Genomic DNA, 12897 nt, shown 5'->3' on the forward strand with positions numbered 1-12897 from the left:
TGTCCTGAGCCGGGAGATTCCGCTGCACGGAGGTTCGTTGCGCACCCGCGCTAATTGACCACTGAAATGAGCATGGAAGGAAAGTAGGGAAAGGAAGTAAAACCAATCCTTATCAAGTCCAAATACATCTTCCGTTCTCTCTTTTTTTCTCTCTCTCTCTCTTTTTATATTTTTTATATTTTTTTCCCTCTGGGAAACTCAACAGGTTACCCATTTTAGCACGCGCTTTTGATTTTCGCTGTACCACAATTGCACGTTCAACCTTCATTTTTAAAACAAAAACCCGTCGATGCAGTCTAGGAAACGTCTTTCTTTGGACACTGCCCAGGAGTGGCTGTACGGAACAGGCATTCAGCTCGGGTTTCTGATAGAAAAGCTTTATTTCCCAATTCGTCATATAAAGCGTTTGAACTCGTAAACCAAAAAAAGACAAACGTGGTTGGAAATTTTGGGGGGAGGTTAAAAAAAAAAAAAAAAAAGAAAAGAAAAAGAAATAAAGCACTTCGTTACCATAGGGCAGCAGATAAAATAATCCCCTGAGCTATCGGGGCCGGGGTTAGCGTAAGGAGCATGAGTAACTTGTGTGCAAAACATCAGACGGGCCCTGATTTGGGAACCGGTTAGCACAAAGTGTGACAAAGGACTTGTTTGGTTCGAAAATTCAAAATTCAGAAAGAGTAGCTACAGAGATTTAGAGAGATGTCTGTATTTTGATAGTGTCAGAGATGGGGAAATGTTATTTGGGGGGATACTAAAGGCGGAGAATGTGAGATAGAGGAGAGCACGGAGTGGATGGGGCTGTAACCAACGCTCTCGGGTGGAGGCACGGTGCTGGGGCAGCCACGATGACACCATTCCCGTGGGCTGAAGCAGAACATCGTCTTTCCTAAACCGTGGGCACGGAGGGGCTGCGGAGGGAAGGGAGACGCAACTCATCCCGGTTTCTTTGGCAGCTCCGTTCTTCTCCGTCTCGAGCAGAGGGCAACGCTCGTTGAAGCTCTGACACCGCGGCACACGGCCGAGTGTGAGGGACCCCGGGCCTGGGAGCGACTGCCGCGGGTCGGGGCGAAAGCGGACGGTGACACGGCGGGGCCACAGGGAACATCGGCCCCCGGCAATAGACAGGGCGGGGGCCGGAGGGAGAGGCTATACGTCTCCCTCCAGCAGGCTGAAGTGCTTAACCGGGCCGGGAAGGCAGAGGTAGGGGATGGCGCTGCCCGGGTAGAACAGAGGGAAGGGGAGCGGCAGCAGGCAGCGGCTGAGCAGGGCGCTGTCCTTGTATAGGGCCGGGAAGGAGAAAGAGGCGGTGGGAGGCGGCGGGGGCTCCCCTGGGGGCTCCGCTTGGCCCAGACCCTCGGGCTCGGCCGACAGCTGTCTCTTGAGCTTGTTGCGACGGTTCTGGAACCAGATCTTCACCTGCGTCTCGGTGAGGTGCAGCGCGGCGGCCAGGCCGGCTCGTTCGGCGCTGCTCAGGTAGCGCTTCACGTCGAAGGTGGACTCCAGCTGAAAGACCTGGCTCTTAGAGAAGATGGTCCGCGTCTTCTTCTTGCCTCCCGCCGCTGAACACCTGCTGCTCTCCCTGCTGCAGCCCCCAGAATCCCGCGGCGACGGCTGCCGGCATCCGCGGAACCTTTCCGTGGAGAGAGGTGAAACCGCGCCTTCGGCCTCGGCATCCGCACGACGCGGCCCTTGCGCCAGCAGCCGCTCGCTGCCTGCAATGGCAAAACACAGCGTCAGCCCCCCACCCCACCGCCGCCGCCCCGCATGCACGCACCCGCGGCCGGGGAGAGGCCGGGGACTGCCCACCGCCCTCCACCTCCAGCCTCCGTGGGAAGAACTCGTGGGGAGGAGGGAGAGGAGCTCGCAGTAAGCATCTAAAGGAAATCTCTCTGCCGCTGTGAGTCGGAGTGGGAGGGGGCTCCGGGACACGAGAAAAACGACCAAGGAGGCCGGGAGGGGCCTCTGACAGCAGGTGGTTTCGAGAGGGGTTCACGTCCTCCCACAGAGCCTCACTTCCACTAACTGCTGTGGGGAATGAAGCCCGCGGGTGTGGGTGTGCGTGTGCCCTCCCCACCCGAGCCTCCTGGGCGCGGTCCCGTTTGGAGGCCCGCGGCTAAACCTCCGTCCTGGGTGGGTGCCTGGCTGCGACCGGATTTGCGGGTCTGCCTGCTTAGTACCCGAGTCGCTGGAGCTTTTACCGGGGTGGTCCTCCGCAGGCCCCTCTTCTTCCTCCTCCTCCTCTTCGTCCTCCGGCAGCGCGCAGCGGGACCTACCCTGCTCCCGGCCCTGGCAGCGAGGACCGGGCTGCAGGATGCTGTCGATGCTGAAGGCCGACGATGGGGCCAGGAGAGGCTGTGGGGCTCCGCAGCCGCCCCCGAGCTGCACCATGGCGCGCCGAGCCCAGCCGCAGGAGTGGCTGCTGAGGGAAAGCGGCAACCGGGGCGGAGGGAGGGCTGGGGACAGGGGGAGGAGAAGGAGGGGTCGGGGAGGAGGAGGGAGGAGAGAGGAGATGGAGCTAGAAGGAGCCAAAGGGCTGAGGGCTTAGGGAGCGGTGCGGGAGGAGAGGGAAAGGAAAGGCCGTGAGGAATCGCTGAAAGGAGGGAGCAAGAGGGAAGAGGAGAGAAGGATTTGGGATTTTATTTTTTTTATTTTTTTATTTTTTCCTGAGAATGAGGTTCCTTAGGCAGGGGGGAGTGGGGCAAGGCAGGGCTGAGTGCCCTGCTCAGCACCTTCACTTGGGGAGACTGGGACCTACGGAGCCCAGGGAAAGGCGATGAGGAGGAGGGTGGAAATGTGGGCGTGATGGTTGAGGGAGAAAGAGATGAGGTGAGAAGGGTTGGATGTGAGAAAGGGCGAACGGAAGGAGGGATGTGGGAGAAGAGGGTTTGGAATCTGGAAGAGTAAAGAGGTGGAGGGGAAATTTTGCACAGAGGGTAAAAGCGACAAAGGAGTGAATGATAGAGGGTTGTCATCAAGAGGGAGGAGGCAGTGAACAGGCACTTAACGAAGGAAGAGAGACAAAAGTAGAGAAAAGGAAGGCGAGATATGGGAACGATGAGTTGGACTCGGTGGTCCTTGTGGCTTCCTTTAAACTCGGGCTACTCCGTTATTCTAAGAAATGCAGAAATGGGTAAGCAGAGTAGCAAGGAGAGCAATCAGACCATCTCTGCAGAGAGTTCCGAGCAGAAAGGACCCTTTCGCTGCCGGCTGAGCCCTGTGATGCCGGGGCACCTCGATCCCTCCCACGGGTGCACACCTTTCGGGGGATGAAAGAATTGCGCTATTAACGCAAGTCCTCCAGGTGCTCTTTAAGACTCAGAGCTCTGTGGTATCCGCAGAACTGCTCCCCACCACCTACCAACACCGCCTTAAAAACCTATTACATTGTACCAGGCTGGGTGTTCTGCTGAGTTAGAGGTGTCACCAGCTCTTCCCATCCTGCACTTCTGTACAAGGCCAGGGGAATGTTGTCACTGGCTTTTAAAAGGACTTCTAGTCCCAATCGCAATATTTCCATCACGAAAACTGCTGAGGGCGAGCGAGTAGCTCTTGAAAAAGAGTTGACAAGAGAAATGCTGACAGACTCTTAAATATTGTTACGCCGGAGATTCCGTGAGCTGAAATCGGGGCTTCTTAAGGTTTCGGACCGCGTTAATCTTTAAAGCTGTGGTTCTGGGGAGAGCGGTTTGCAGCTCTTTTTCATGGAAATTTGTTACACTTTTGAAGTGCACTCAGATTTAATGCAGCCGCCTGACGGGAAGCTGGATTTATCCCACCAGGCGACAAAAATAAAAACCTCCTCTTCCATTAACACGGTCATTGGCCAAATGCCTGAAGTCGTTGCGTTTGTCTCGCAATGCCTTGCGCAAGGCTGACGGGGCCGGTGGGGTGGAAATGTCCCGTTAAAGGAGCGATAGTGCGAGGGGAGGGCCGGGAAGCAGCAGGGAGAAATGTGAAGAAGCTGAAAAGATGAATTTTCAGCATAGGGAGAGCAGCCCGGGAAACAGTGAGCCGGGGAGGGGGGGTAGAGAGAGGGAAGTGGCTTTGAGGCACCATCTCAGTTCACTTCCCGGCCCCAAAAGGCCTCGGGAGAGGTGCACACGGCTTGAATACAACGATTTTCCTACAGTAGTTAAAGATTTTCCGACACTGGGATATTCTCATCCCGCGTTTTCTTCGCGCTGTCTCCGAGTCCGAGGGGCAGATCTTTTGCTTTTAATAATATATTCCTCTATTAGAAGCTCGAGTCGAGCGGGATGGAATCCTTTTTACCTGAGAAAGCTTTTTACAGGAGATCGGTCGGCATGTGTATCCGCATTGCCATTTTAGCTCAGAGAAGGAAAAAAAAAAAATAGGCTACTCTCAAGCTAAATCTCATTGAATTGAAATCTGATTAGGTTTTACAGAAAAGTGAGAGTCTGCCTTTACTTGGCTTATGGGATCGGGATCGCCTTATCCCTGATGCAGCTGGCAGTAAATAGGCCCTCTCTGGAGCCCACAGGCCCTCTGCAGAAGCCTTTAAGTTGTCCCTTCTTCTCTTCTGGGACACAGCCCAGGGGAGCGGGTCTCAGAGAGAAGTGCTGTCCAAAAAAAAAGTGTATTAAAAAAAATAATAATTAAAAACTCAGCAGCTAGAAGTGTCACACGGAACGGGACTTTTCAGGGGAAGCTTGTCTGAGCCGACCCTTCACCTCCAGGCACTGGATGAAGCCAGGGTCGGGCCTTCTGTGACCCTGGGACAGAACATCCCTCTTGGAAAGCTTTTGTCAGCCTTTAAGGTGAATTCGAAGTCAGATAAATTGCCTCCATGCAATGTCTGCACACGATATAAGAGATGTGCAGAGAAATCCTGCAGGGGATTTCAGAATAATGCAATACCTTGCTGCTCAATGGGCTGGGATTGCTAAGGAGAGAAGGGAGAGCAAATACAATCCATGGTAAGAAGAGAAGGAGAATGGGAGAATGGGGGAGAGAGGGAAAGAGAGAAAGGAAGAGAGAAAGGAAGGGAGGAAGGAGGGAAGGAGAAAGAGAGGAAGGAAAGAAATAATAAAGAAGGAAAGAAGGAAAAGAAGGAAGGAAGAGGAAGAGCGGGAGAGAGGAGAGGAGAGGAGAGGAGAGGAGAGGAGAGGAGAGGAGAGGAGAGGAGAGGAGAGGAGAGGAGAGGAGAGGAGAGGAGAGGAGAGGAGAGGAGAGGAGAGGAGAGGAGAGGAGAGGAGAGGAGAGGAGAGGAGAGGAGAGGAGAGGAGGAAGGGAAGGGCTTTATGATTTCTTCTTAAGACTAGATTTTCATAAGTCACACATAGCTATGCGTATATTTCAATACACAGAAATTGAAACGTAGGATCGGCAAGAGGTGTTGAGAACCTCAGGCCAGTTAAATGAAGCACTAAGAATTCCGCCGTACAGTTGGGCTCTTTGGACTGGGGGAAGCAGTGGCGTTGCCCGGCTGTAGCCGGAGGCACCGGAGCCCGGCAGCGCTACTGCAGGAGCGCGGCCCCGATCGATGCACGGCGCAGGATGTGCGCCCCGACCGACACACTGCAAGGGTGCAGACAGCCTCTCCCAAAGTAATGCAGTATAAAAGAAAAAAAAAAAATCGATCTCAATACATTGTTCAACAGTGGAGCCAGCGCGCACCTATGAGATTTATTAAGTATTGATTTGCATGAATATTTTAGACCCATGCCTACGAGAAAAGTTATAGACCATCTTCGGGGGGTGAGCGATGTACCATTTGCAGGGCAGCCATGTAACAAGGTGCTTTTCAGCGTATCGATCACCTTCATTTAAAGTGTAGTTAATATTAACATCTTACAGCGGCTAAGTTAGTTTATTTCAGAGGGTCGTTTCGTATCATGTGCCGATATTCTTTTGCTTTGCTTTAAAAAACGCTAAAAAGGCCACCTTACCGCTAATTATTTCTATTAGCTCCCAATAAACACAAGGTACCTTTGTGAGCAGCCTGGCAAGGTTCTCCACCGCCTCGCCTCTGGAGTGCCATCTAGCTAAGCTGTTGTAGCAGCATTCATTAAGTAAATGTCAACAGAAGAGGATTTATGCTGCATAATAATATTACAGCTGTAGTATAACTGGATTTATTTTGAAGCTATTCTGAGGTTGCTTTGATCTATAAAGAAGCAACGTATGTCTCTGTAAGTCGCAAACAGCCTTCTCAAAACTGCTTTGAGTTGTAGAGTCCACCAACATATTTCTTTGACCATTCTGTTTGCTGAAGCACTAAGCATGGCTATCACCTCTATATTCTGCTTAATAAAGACATACGTAAGGACGAAAACTGCGGAGAATCCGTTGCTGTCATTTTGGGGGTGAGCTTTTTTTTTTAATATATATTTTGGCCTGCTGAATATGGCCGATTTATGACTAATGAGAGCTGTTCGTCTACATCCTGCAGAATATTCATGCCATTCATGCCAGTGAGAACAGTCCTTAAAAATCTACGAGGTAAAGAATCCTGAGGTGCCTGCGTTCCCACTTTCAGTACACAGTTTTAATAATCTAAGACTCTAAAGCACTTCCTGCACGTACAGAATAAGGCATAAGTAAGCACTTTGTTCTTAGACGAATTCACGTCTTGCACCTTTTAATATTTTACTATGATCATAAGTTACAAATACAGTGTATGAAAAAAAAATCTGTTTATTGATATAATCAGCACGTTTTTAAAAAAACAAAACAAAACAAAACAAAATAACAAAAAAAAAAAACAAAAAAAACCCGAACTAATGTCAAAACACAGTTTAAAAATCCGATTGATCGTGGAGCCCTGCCAGTCCCTTAACTTCAAGAAAAAAAAATATATTTAGTAGAATCAGAAGTATAATAATCTCATATGTTACTCCAAAGAAAAGGCATGTGGAGAGCGGAGGGCGTTACGTTGCGCGCTGGGTTACAATCAGCTCTGATTGATAGGAGCGCGGAGAGTCCGGTTTTACCCCGGCAGGAGGTGAGTCCGACGGGGGGGACGAGCTGCCCGCTGTCCTCCAGGCGATCCGGGCTCCGAGCGGCACCGAACCCAAATGTTGAGGCCAGAGGAAGAAACGTCGCCCAAAGTCACCTCCGAAAGGCCGAAGCCCCCGAGGCTCTGCGTCCCGCGGGGCACCGCCGCGCCCGTCCTCCTCCGCTCCTCGCGGTCACATCACCGCTTTGGGGACATTTCACCCCAAGTTTTTCACAGATATGCAAAGAAAACAGCGTGGCGAAGCTCTCCCGGAATCAGACGAAGGATTTCAGAGCAGTGGAGAAATAGGTCCCAAAAACGGGGCTCAGGTCGGAGCGAGCATCCCGGCAGGAATCCGCAGTATGTTTTAACTTTTATTACATTTGTTTTCATTCTGCTTTTGAGGCTTTTAGCGTCCCTACTTCAACAGTGCTGATGTCCAGAGCCGTGTTACAAGCCAAAAAAAAAAAAAAAAAAAAAAGTAGCGGTGGAGAGGTTGTAATCCGCCCCTGACCCTTCTCGGGTTTCGTATCAAAGCCGAAGCTCCGCCGATCGATTTCACAACAAGAAAGCGTGAGATCGCCCCCAATACAATGCAAAGCGGAGGGAACAGTGAGAATCGGATCGCCATTCCTTCTCTGGGGAGCGGATCGCACGTACAGACCCCAGCGGAGCCCAGACCCGGCTGCTCTCACGGGGACCCGGAGTGTTGCCCGCTTACATTACTGCTGATTGTGCCCTAAAACATAGGATCAAAGCCTGATTTTCCGTCAAGGCTGAGTTTTGCAAGGTCATTTTTGCCTTAATATTCGGAAAAGAAAAAGAAAATCCAACTTTTGGAAAACAATACGGGATCCGAAATTCATTTTAGCAGTGCGGAGAGAGGGGAAAACAAAACAGTTATTAAAGGAAAAAAATAAGCTTGGCATGCATAATACTTCATATAATATCACATTACAGTCCAGCTTGCATAACTAGCCGTACAGCTCCCCGGTCTGCCGCCGTCTGAATTCCTTTTTCCTTTTTTTAATTGCCAGTGCGAACTATTAATCAATTAAACAAACCGAGCCCATAAGAGATTGGAAAGTGGAGGTGCGTTTTCCTCAGCTTCCATTGGGAGACCCAAACAGAAGGCAAACCCAGCTATTAAACCACAGTATGGTCCTTTTGCTTTTCTTATTTTTTTTTCTTATTTTTTCTCTCTCTCTCTATTTTTATTTTTTTATTATTTTTCCCATCGCGTATTTTTAGAGGCCGCTTTATCAGGGAAATAAACCGAAACCAAAGAAAACAAATCCTCACAGCTCTGACTTCGGCGGGGCGACATTCCCTCCAACAATTTGCCTTCGAGTTGCTTCAAACCAAAAAAATAAAAGACCGGGGGAAAACCGCACATGCCCGAGGGTATCGATCGGATGAAAATGAGTAACAATGGAAAGGGGCAAAAAAAGAAAAACAGCAGAACAATCTGTACCAATTAAGTGGCCTGAAACAAAGGGCCCTGGAGGAGCTGCTGGAGGCGGGGGTCCGCCGAACCCTGCGCGGAGCAGCGGGGAAAGGGGTCCGGAGGTCGCGGTGAGGGACACCGAGGCTTCGCCGTCCGTGGGGCGGGGGGGAGTGGTGGGGCCAGGAGGAGCCCCCGGGCCTGGCGCTGCCGTACATTCGTCTCACGCTCGGGGGGGAGCTGAGGGGCTGCGGCCCCCCGGGAAAACGCCGCTCCGCGTCAGCGCGGGGCCGAGGCCGGATTTTCTTTGGCTGCGTGGCGGGGATGGGAGGAGGGGGGGGGGGGGCTCTGAACGGCCTCCGGCTCATGGCTGCGCTCATGTGGGTTCCGTGCTGCTGCGCGCCGCTCTGCGTTAACCCCAGCGGTAAGTTTATTGCACGTTTTCTTTCTTTTTTTTTTTTTTCTTTTCTTTTTTCTTTTTTTTTTTAAATAAAAGTCGAAAAGCGGAAAATGGTGAAAGTGGAAAGAAAAAGTCCGAGGGTGAAGCTGGAAGCCAAGGGAGGGGGCTCGGGGCCGCGGTCCCGACACAGGTGGGCGCTCAGACGAGTCCCGTCATCTGCGAGCGGAGGAAAGGGAGGGAGGCGGCGGGGAAGGTGCCCAGGGGGTAGCTGACGCCGCCGGAGAAGCCCACCAAGGGGGGGGACATGTGGGGCAGGCCGAAGCCCAAGGCGCTGGCCGGCGAGTTCTCGTGATACAAAATGGGGACCCGCACAATCCTTTGGGCGGCGTGGGAGAGGTTGGCCGCCTCCAGGTCGGCGGCGAGCTGCCGCTTCCACTTGTTGCGGCGGTTCTGGAACCAGATCTTCACCTGCGTCTCGGTAAGGTGCAGCGAGGCTGCCAGGCCGGCCCGCTCCGAGCTGCTCAGGTAGCGTTTCACGTCGAACGTGGACTCCAGCTGGAAGACTTGGCTGCGACTGAACACCGTGCGCGTCTTCTTCTTGCGGCCGGCGGCTCTCTGCTCCGCTTCACCCGCTTCCTCGCCGCGTTCCTCCTCTTCCTCGCGGCCCCCGGAGCTCTGCCGCCCGCCCGCGGGGCCCCGCGACGCCGCCCGCCCGCCGCCGCCCGCCCGCTCCGTGTCCTCGGGCAGCTCCGGCGAGTCCCGGTCGCTGGCTGCGGAGAGAGGCACAGCGCTGGGGTTGGGGGAAGCTCTGAGGAGCGTCTCCCACCGCCCGGGCATCGCAAGGGGAAACAACGCGGTGCGGGGGCAGCGAACCAGGGGCTGAGGCCGCTGCTAGTGCTCCTTGTGTTGTGAAGGACTCCCATATAGTGGCAAATAAACACATAAAATATATGTCATGCATATATATATGTGTAAGTGCATACTCGTATATGTGTGCATACATACCTATGTGCACGGATATACCTATACGCATATACCTATGTTCATATGTATGTATGTATATAACATCCATATATGCTTATATATATGCACGTATATAACATCTGTACACTTTATATGTTTTGCACACAAGTATATAGAGCATATACATGGCCATTTATATACACACGTATATATTCATATAAGTATATATATACTTATATACAGGCACTTATGTGCTTGCACATTTATACACTCACACATATATATTTACACACATATACCAATGCATTTACACACGTATGTTCACATATATTTACAAGAACATACGTAAGTATGTTGGGGTGTGTATAGATGGGGTAAGTGTATCAGTGAGTGCATGTTTATGAAGAGAGGGAGCAAACAAATGCTATTGCTTCATGTTATTCTCAGCTGCATAAACCACATCGGTGGGATCAGCTGCTCTAATATCGGGACATTGCCTCCAGCATGGAGGTGGTTGCCCATAGGGGGTTTTCCAGTTGGAGTTCTAAAGAAGGATAACATGCTAATAGAAGGATGAAGAATATGAAATGAAGAACATGAATGAAGAATAGAAGGGAGAAAAAAAGAAAGAAAAAAGAAAAAGAAAAAAGAAGGGAGGAAAACCAAGCAGTTGTTTTGGTGGTCATTTTCTCTTTCTAGATGTACTTTAGAGAGAAACTAAAAATATTAATAAAGCCATCCCTGTAAAAGGAAACCTCTGGATTATAAATGATGCCTCTACTCAGTACTGAGTAAGCGTGTGAACCCCATAGCCCAGCACGGAATCAAAGGGATGCGCCGAGGGACAATATTTTTTCTATCAGGATAAAAATAACCAACCGCTGATCGCAGCCCATAAACTTTTTCAGATGTTAACTTGTGCCCCGGAGCCCGAGTGGGAGGAGAAGCCTCTCCCTGCGAAGCCCCGCAGTGCGCGGAGAGCGGCGGGGAAGGGGCTGCGGGCCTCGGTTGCACCGAGGGGAGAGGGTTATAGGGCCGGTGCTATAGAGACCTGCTTCGGGACTCTTCTACGGGGACGGTGCTCCCGGTTTTTGAGGTTACTGGGAAGCTTAAAGCAGAAAAAAAAAATAATAAAAGAAAAGGAAGAAATGATAATAGGAAGAAATAAAGGAAAAAATTTCCAAGAGAGAGAACAGCCCCCGCTGTTGACATTTCGGGACGAGCAGCAGGCGGGGCGGAGGCTCTCCAGGTGTCCAACACCCTGAGAGCATTTCCGGAAATTTGGGCAGCCGAAATCTCCGGACAGAAGAGGGATGAAGGCTGCGAAGGACAGCCCGGCAGCACCACTCTCCCTCCCCACTCGGGACCGCGACGGGACCGGACTCACTGGGGAGGGGACAGCAGCACCCCCCATTTCCTTCAGGGTCCCGTAGGGAAAGGGAACTTACTGTCGGGGCTGGCGCAGCCCAAGAAAGCTCGGCGGTACCAACCGACGGCGGCTTCGCGAAGCGGGCAGCTCGAGGCTCCGAGGCGCAGCGGGGAGTGGGGGCCGCAGCGCGGAGCTCCGCGCCCACCTCCGCCTCCCGCCGCCGCCCTCCGCGCCCCTCCGCCGCCCTCCGTGCCCAGCAGGTCCTCGATGAAAAAGGACGAGACGCGGGCAGATGTGGAGCCGGCGTTTTCCGTCGCTTCGTCCGGCATCGTCGGTAAAACAGCTGCGGGAGGGGAGAGGGTCCCGGCTCCGCCGGAGGATGGCTCCTCGGCTCCCCGCTGCCCCGCGGCCGCCTCCTGCCTCTGCTTAGTCCCGTGGATGCTCTCCTGGTATAAAAGGGTTTTTTTCCGGAGTAATCATTTCAGATCGCGGTTTGCCATCATTTCCTGCAAGCTAGGAGGGGAGGGGGGAGGAGGAGGAATGGAAGGGAATGGGGAAGAAAAAAAAAAAAAAAAAGCAATCCGACAACCCATCGGAGGCGCCAGATTCTGCGCGAAAACGATAATAACGAAATAAAAATGTCATGCGAGTTAAACGCTGTACACGAGAGGGGGGGATCCTGCGATTGGAGGAGAGCGGCGGCAAATGGGATTTCCGCAGGGGAAGCGCAGGGCGATGGCTGAGCGGGGCCGGGGTCGGACGCTGCTGTGTGTGTGCGTGTGTCCGTGTGTCCGTGTGTGCGTGTGCGCGCCGCCCCGGGGCTGCCACTCACGAGCTCCTTATTTAGGTCAATTAGGGAGCAAATCCCGACGCGGGGGGAGCGGCGGTGCCGGCCCCGGCACACGGGCAGCAGCCGGAGGGGGGGCATGACCACTGCGCGTCCCGGCTTTACCATTGGCTGCAGAAGGCTGAGCGGGCAGCCCGGACAGCCAATGGGCTCGGCGAACATCGAGGTTATATTAATATCATTAATAATAATCAACCTTCCCCCTTCCCCCCCCCCCCCCCCCTCCCCGACCTCTGAGCGCGGCAGGCGCGGAGCTTTCATGTCTGCGGAGATGGATGGAAGAGACGGAGGAGACGCGCCCTCCGCAGCCGGGCCCTACAGCCGTCACCGGGCGGGGCGGTGGTCGTTGTGCCTCGGAGAGCATCCGAATGTGCAAAGCCGAGCACTGGAGAGAGGGGAACCTTTGTCTGCGAGGTCTCCCGAGGGCGCTTGAGTGTTTATAGCACGGTAAGCGCTGTTTAACCTATTCCTTTTTGTGTGTGTATATATATATATACGTATATTTATTCTAGCCGTATTTGTTATGCGCATGTGTATATATTTATTATGTGGGCATGTTTATTTATAATACACATTTATTTATTATATGTATGTGTGTGTATATATATGTGTGTGTATATATATATACATAACACCTCATGGTGTTCAGATATGACTTCATGCAGAAGCACGGTGATGCTCCCTGCTCCCCGAAGCCGCCCCGTGCCCCCCCTGCCCGAGGAGCTGCCCGCTCTGATCTCACCATTCCCGCCCCAATCGCTGCGCATTACGACTTTTTAATTGTTGTTACCTCTTCAGCAGAAAGCCCTAAATCTCCCCCTCTGCCTATTCTCTTCTCCCAAGCTTTCCAGATGGGGCAGGGATCCCCAGCAAACCCCAGAGCAGAACGGTGATCCTCTGCCTTTTTTCCCGAGAT

The 12897-nt window shown here is 52.5% G+C and overlaps 2 protein-coding genes across 2 annotated transcripts; both read right to left on the reverse strand.

The window, feature by feature from the left end:
- Nucleotides 1-382: 382 nt before the first annotated feature.
- LOC116226013 (homeobox protein HMX2-like) lies at nucleotides 383-2534 on the reverse strand. Its single transcript, XM_090140099.1, has 2 exons — nucleotides 2199-2534; nucleotides 383-1712 (listed from the first exon to the last, which is right to left on the reverse strand). The coding sequence occupies exons 1-2, from the start codon at nucleotides 2386-2388 to the stop codon at nucleotides 1147-1149; spliced, it is 756 nt and encodes a 251-aa protein (XP_089996225.1). The 5' UTR covers nucleotides 2389-2534; the 3' UTR covers nucleotides 383-1146.
- Nucleotides 2535-9000: 6466 nt separating this feature from the next.
- Nucleotides 9001-11535, reverse strand: HMX1 (H6 family homeobox 1). The gene is made up of 2 exons (XM_031588724.2): nucleotides 11214-11535; nucleotides 9001-9572 (listed from the first exon to the last, which is right to left on the reverse strand). The coding sequence occupies exons 1-2, from the start codon at nucleotides 11461-11463 to the stop codon at nucleotides 9001-9003; spliced, it is 822 nt and encodes a 273-aa protein (XP_031444584.1). The 5' UTR covers nucleotides 11464-11535.
- Between the last annotated feature and the right edge of the window lie 1362 nt (nucleotides 11536-12897).

The sequence above is a fragment of the Phasianus colchicus genome, chromosome 4 (genome assembly GCF_987193195.1).
Source record: "Phasianus colchicus chromosome 4, bPhaCol1.hap1.1, whole genome shotgun sequence".
NCBI classification, from domain to species: Eukaryota; Metazoa; Chordata; class Aves; order Galliformes; family Phasianidae; genus Phasianus; species Phasianus colchicus.

Excerpts from the sequence above, each read along its gene's own strand:
- LOC116226013 (XM_090140099.1), bottom strand. The coding sequence starts at position 2,388 with ATGGTGCAGCTCGGGGGCGGCTGCGGAGCCCCACAGCCTCTCCTGGCC. Across the intron at positions 1,713-2,198 it reads GCCTGCGGAGGACCACCCCG|GCAGCGAGCGGCTGCTGGCG; the intron begins GTAAAAGCTCCA and ends TTGCCATTGCAG.
- HMX1 (XM_031588724.2), bottom strand. The coding sequence starts at position 11,463 with ATGCCGGACGAAGCGACGGAAAACGCCGGCTCCACATCTGCCCGCGTC. Across the intron at positions 9,573-11,213 it reads GGGCTGCGCCAGCCCCGACA|CCAGCGACCGGGACTCGCCG; the intron begins GTAAGTTCCCTT and ends CTCTCTCCGCAG.